The following is a 6486-nucleotide window of genomic DNA, read 5'->3' on the forward strand; positions in this document are numbered from 1 at the left end:
TGTCAAGTGTCTATTCTTAGGTTACACAGCTAGTAAATCATGGAGCCAGGGCTTGGATTTGAGCCAGTGTCTCTAGAGGCCACACTCTTCTATATTACTTTCTATTACGTAAAAATTGAATTATAATTATATAGATTTCATGCAGAAAATAAGCAAGATATGTTTCTAGTATATATTAGGGGAGGAGGATGTATTTTTAGAGGGGTGGTCGGAGTGTATCTCTCTGGAGGGAGTATTTATGCCAAAATTTGAAGGGTAAGAGGAAGCCAGACACTCAAGGAGCTGGGTGAAGAATGTTTCAAGCATATGGGAAAGTATAAAAAAGACCTTGAGTTTTGATAGAGTTTGACACATTGGAAGAAAAAGGAAAAAAAGGCTAATGTGTTTCAAGGGGAACAAATAATTTTCCCTCTACCCTTCTGAATTCTTCTGACTGGACTAATAAATTAACATGAGACAGATTAACAGGAGAAAATGACCAAATTTATCACATAAGTACATATGTGGGTTCCCTAAGAATAGGTGCCTGATGTCACATTGGGCAGTTGAGGCTTATATGCCATTCTGAACTAAGGAGAAGGAAGCAAAAGTCTGGGATTTCCAAGGGAAAGTAGGCAACTCACAGGCAGATGAGAAAGAGCAAGTATAGTCAACAAAGTCTCGCTGGGCCCAAACATTGGAACATGGGGTCCAACCAACTTTGTGTGTTTCCTCTCTGTCTCACACAGTTCATATTATGTTAAGGTGATAGCTTCGTTTCTTCAAGCAGGAATTCCTTCAGTTCTTTCTGAGTCTTTTGTTTCTTAAAATTAGCCAGCTTAAAATAATAAATACCCTTAAAAATACATTTGGGGTGAAAAACTTCTTCCCCTCAGTGTCCAGAGTATAAAGAATAAGAGGGAAAGTGTGTCGCACTGGCTGGTTTGGCTCAGTGGATAGAGCATCGGGCTGCGAACCAAAGGGTCCCAGGTTCAATTCTGGTCAAGGGCAAGTACCTTGGTTGCAGGCTCCTTGCAGGTTCGGGCCCTGGTCAGGGCTCCTGCAGGAGGCAACCAATTGATGTTTCTCTCACATCAATGTTTCTCTCTCTTTCCCTCTCTCTTCCACTTCCCCTAAAAATAAATGGAAAAATATCCTCAGGCGAAGATTAACAACAACAAAAAAAAGTGTGTCAAGGTGAGGTGGGAAAGACAGTGGAGTGCAAGTTCACCCAGGGCTTTATTGCCATGTACAAATGTAGATTTTATTCCTAACTCATGTGGAGCATGAATGAGAAAGTGGCAAGGGTGGAAGCCAAATCCAGTTGGAAGACCTGTGCAGTCATTCTAGCTAGAGATGGTGTTGCCCTGTGATTTGGGTTTTCCACAAGAGTGTACGTCCATGAAGAAGTGGAAAACTGAAAATATATTTTGGAGAGAGAATTTATAAAACTTTCTGTTAAGTTTGGATGTGCAAACTTAAGGGAAGGGAGACTTGAGGTTTTATCTATTCAGCTAATATTAATTGAACGCCTTGTGATAGGTGCTAGAGAAGGGAGACAGTCCTGCCTTCACAAAGCCAACACAGAGGGGACAGGCACCAAGCAATCAACATAATTTCAAGTAAAGGGAGAGGTTAAAAAGAAAGTAAGGAGAGTAAGAAACAGAGATCCACAGGTGGACTCTCTTTGGTTGGTCATCAGGAAGAACACCATTTAAGCAGAGATGTGATGAACAAAGGCAGTTATCTAAATTAAGGTCAGGAGCCAGAGTTCCCAGGTCAAAGGGACATCATATTGCAATCATAATAAGAACTACAGGGCCCACCCTACCTAGTTTGGAGCAATGGATAGAGCATTGGACTGTGGACTGGAAGGTTCCGGGTTTGATTCCAGTCAAGGGCACATGCTCAGGTTGCAGTCGGGGGAGTGCAGGAGGCAGCTGATCAATGATACACTCTCATCATTAATGTTTCTATCTCTCCCTCTCCCTCTCTGAAATAAATAAAAATATATTTAAAAACAGAACCACAGGGCCCATCCACCCACAATGTTGGTTGTTGATAGGTTGAGGCCAATACAAAACTGAGGGCCAAGAAAGGAGGCAGGGACACCAGCTGGCAGACTATTGCAGTATTGAAAGGATTGAGGTAATCGGATTCAGGATATATTTTGAAGAAAAAGCTCGTGATGTTTGCAGATAAATTAGGCATGGAGAGAGAACAATCAAGGATGATTCCTGTGTTTTGGGCCTGAACAACTAGTTGAATGATCATCTTATTCGAAGAGGGAGAGGGACTGGAGGGAAAGGCAAATCTGAGATTCTATTCTGACATTAACTGTCTTGGCTGTGAACTTAGCTTTGATACAGAAGACTATGGAAGAAACAGGTTTGTGAGGAGAGAGTCAAGAGCTCGCTTACTGGTATATATTATTTTACTTATCATGACAGCAAAGGATTCTAATATGTGCTTGCTCCACATCCATAAATAAAAATAACCTAAAAATAAAAGGCCAAAGTGAGAGGCAACAAGGGTTTATTTAAGATAAAAAAGAATTGCAATTTTGGGAAGCACTAATCCATTAGGAGGTGAAGACAAGGGTATTAATGAGAAAGGGAAAGGGAATAATTACATGAATAAAAGAATAAATTTCTGTTGGTGTTAATAAGTCAAGGAAGAAATTTCTATAAGTGCAATTAAGATAAGCTATTCTGTAAGCTATACCTGGAGGTGCTAATTCCAAAGAATGCCTTTCATTTTCAGTACTATTTTCAGGGTGTCTCTTTCCTGTTAGCTTTTCTTTGGCAGACACTGCATTGTCTCTCTCTCTCTCTCTCTCTCTCTCTCTCTCTCTCTGTGTGTGTGTGTGTGTGTGTGTGTGTGTTCCAGTCCAAAGGTTATTGTGACCATTTCAAAAATTCCAAAGGTTTGAGGAGTAAGATATACCAGGCAGTTCCCCTGGGATGGCAGCTCTGACTATTTATGATGGAAAACACCTAAACAGCCTGATGTATTCATTTTTATAGTAAAAAATATATAATTGCTGCAGGGATTCGAAACTTTACCCTAGGGCCCACATGCCTGGAGTGGTCAAAACAGTGCTGAGAGAAACCCTGTTTTCTGAGAGCCAAATATGTACCCTCCCCAGTGACAAATCTCCTCCTCACATATACCTTAAATCTAATTGTTAAGTCATAAAGACTGGAAATCAAACTGTTACTGTCTCACGATTTTTCTTGTTTCAGTTTTGATCCTGTGAGCTCTGAAATCATAGTATATCTTTTGTTCTTGGGGAACATGATGCTGTCTTTCTTAGAACCCGGTAGATGGGTTACTCAGCTTTGTAGTTCTCAAAAATGCAAGCTGCTCTCAAGACCCCAAATTGAGGCTGGATGACTAGTTATACATGTCTTCATTCTGTTCATATAGAAATGGGAACCTGTGGTCTTGACTAGTTCATGGTCAGTAGATAGTCATTTAGTGAGGATAGGTGACTATAATCAGTATTTATTAATCTGGTTCTATAGTTGCCTTTTCTACTCAGCTATATTTGTTGATCCAACTCAATTGATATGGTTTTCAACAGTAAAACAGGCTGGGGCAAAACATGTTTCTAAAAAGAAACATTACTTTTTTCATATTGCTATTGAATTCAAATTGTAACCAGACAATCTATGGGTCCATGCTGCTGTCACTACTTGAGCCAATTAAGCAGAGACAGAGTTGAATCATATGAGTGTTTATTCCATTACTGATGTCAGTATGGGAGAGCAGCAGGTCATCCACAAAAAATCTGCTCTGCACCCCACCATAATAAGCTAGCTGCTTCTATTGGGTAGAAGACAAAAATTACAAGGGGAAGTAGGCAAAGGGTATTCCAAATAGGCAGTTTACAGGTCCGGATATTTGTAAAGGCCTGCGGGTATGCAAAGGCTGGGAGTCTTCAAAGGGCCAGCATTTTTGGTAATCTTTCCATGATAATAGGCAGCTCCCTGATGGGGAGGATGAGCTGCATTTCCAGGTGAGCTCCCAGGTCCCGCACCACACCCAGCCAAGTTCAGGCTATCAATCCCCAGAAGGAAAGTAGGGGAGGGCGGGGGTAAGGGGAAGAGATCAACCAAAGGACTTGTATACACGTATATAAGCCAAACCAATGGACTTGGACAACAGGGGGATGGGAGCATGTGTGCGCGGGGGCGGGGAGGAAGTTGGGGGTTAATGGGGCGGATGAAGACACATTTGTAATACCTTAACTAATAAAAAAAAAGAAAAAAAAAGAAAAAAAGAATATGCCTTCTTTAGTCAGAACAAAACAATCACAGCTAACAGAGCATGATTAATATGTCTTACAATTATAGCTGGTCCCCAATATCCTATTTCTGCCCCTATCAACATTATAAAGAGACCCAACCTAAGGCAGGTGGTAGAGACTTCTGCCCTTCCCCCATTCAAGCCTCAACTGTGACCTCATCACTGACATCATTATCCCCTAAGGCTGGCTCTGGAGGCTCTGGAGAAGGGCAGCTGCCACCCCTATGGGAGCCAGGTGGCTGCAGGGGTAAACTGGGAGGTGCTGTTTGTAGGACGTGGGTGAGAGGACATCACTGGACACCTACTGGTCCCTGCCCCCAGGTGTGCTCAGTGCTACATCTAGGATTCTACAAGGTCCTCAAGTAGCCCTGCATCTTCTCTTGAGGAAATATGGCACAGGCTAGGGAAGAAGCAGGCGACAGCCACCTGGTGTCTGGTCGAGAGCCATCGCGTATCATCAGAGTGTCTGTCAAGACCCCGCAGGACTGTCAGGAATTTATGCTGACAGAAAATAGCAGTGTCCGTCACTTTAAGAAACAGATCTCCAAGCGCCTTCACTGTAACATTGACCGGCTGGTGCTCATCTTCACTGGAAAGATCCTCCGGGATCAAGATATTCTGAGCCAACGCGGCATCCTTGATGGAACTACAGTCCACTTGGTGGTGAGGACCCGTCTGAAAGGAACTCTGTCCAGTCCAGGAACTCTGCCAGACCCCACCGGCAACTGTACCCGTGGTTCTGAACCCTCCACCTCAGAGAGCGCTGGAATGGTGGCCAGGCTACTCTGGCTAGCCCGGAGCTCACCTGATCTGGCTGACTTCTTTGGCCAGCTGGCTCAACTCCTGTTGGCTGCACCTGAGCCTGTGGTGCAGTTCTTGGAAGACCCTCTGGTTCAAGGCCTGGCAAGTGAGAAACCAGCCAATACTAGCCATGTTCCTGAATCCTCAAGGCCAGTACAGAAACCCGAGCCAGCTCTAGACAAGCAAGGGCTAGAGGCCTTGAAGGCAGTGTCAGGTGGTGATAATGCTATGCGTCCCGTCTACTCTGACATCCAGCAGCTCATGCTCTTCACTCTGGCCCCATTGGTTGCTTCCAGAGGCCAAAACCCAGGTCCAGGGCTTTGCAGAGGGGAGGCCAATGCTCACAGCAGTACTGACACCACAACTGCCTCTGCGCCTGCCAGGCCATTGGCACAGGAGGTCAGTGCAGGAGCAGTTGCCCAGGCCAGGGGCATGGTCTCCACCCAGGCCAATTCAGGGTATAGGGCCGGTATGCAGGACTCATACTCAGGCCATGATATTTCCTCCCAGGATGGCCAGCAGCCCACAGGGAAAGCCACTCTAACCAGTCAGCTGAGACCCTCACCCTCTGTTTTGCGTAGAGCCATGCATGTCCTTCAACAAAATCCAGCTCTGCTACGCCAGCTGGCCACTGGCAGCCCTCTGCGACATCATATACCACTACTTCCCATCCTCACCAACCCACGAGCACTGCAAGCATTGATACAGATAGAAAAGGGCCTGCAGATACTGTCTAGGGAGGTGCCCAGTCTGGGCCCTGGTAGACCCCATGGGGCTACAGGAGCCCCTGAAATGAAGGGTGCAGGACAGGGTCACAGAACAGACCCTGTGCAACCCACTATGGCTGTTCTCCAGCTTCTCCATGCACTGGCCAATGCCTGCTCCCAATCTACCCAATCCTCACAATCCTCAACCCTCCCCACTGAAAGCAGGTACCAGCAAGAACTGGAGCATCTGAAGGCCATGGGCTTTGCTAATCGTGATGCCAACCTGCAGGCCCTGATGGCCACAGATGGAGACATCCATGCTGCCATTGAGAGGTTGCTGGGGGAACCAGAGGTCTAGGTCCCTTCAGCTGATGCTCACCATGCCACCCCATGGAGAGGGAGGTGGAGAAAGGAAAAGGGGAAGGGAAAGGAAGTAGCTTATTTTGGGAATTCCTCCTATTCAGATCATGTGCACATGGGAACAGTCCTTCCCTCACTCCCCAAGCCTGTTCTACATTAAAAAGATTGCTTGGATCACCTCTGTGATGTCCGTTTTGAGATAGGTGGGCAAAGAGAATGTTGTTTGGGGGAGGAAATGACCATGTTAAATGGTCTTGGGTTTGGGCTTTATCCTCTCTTATCCTTAATCTCAGAGTATTTTCTAAATTTGAAAAGGAAGTGGGGAAAT

At 45.2% G+C, this 6486-nt stretch overlaps 1 protein-coding gene across 1 annotated transcript; it reads left to right on the top strand.

The window, feature by feature from the left end:
• The first annotated feature begins 4680 nt into the window (after nt 1-4680).
• On the top strand, nt 4681-6156 carry LOC139018408 (ubiquilin-1-like). The gene has a single exon (XM_070427022.1). The coding sequence runs from the start codon at nt 4681-4683 to the stop codon at nt 6154-6156; it is 1476 nt and encodes a 491-aa protein (XP_070283123.1).
• The last annotated feature ends 330 nt before the right edge of the window (nt 6157-6486 follow it).

This window comes from Myotis yumanensis, unplaced genomic scaffold, assembly GCF_028538775.1.
Source record: "Myotis yumanensis isolate MYYU_CA2020_CCGP unplaced genomic scaffold, mMyoYum1.0.hap1 SCAF_10, whole genome shotgun sequence".
Lineage (NCBI taxonomy): Eukaryota > Metazoa > Chordata > Mammalia > Chiroptera > Vespertilionidae > Myotis > Myotis yumanensis.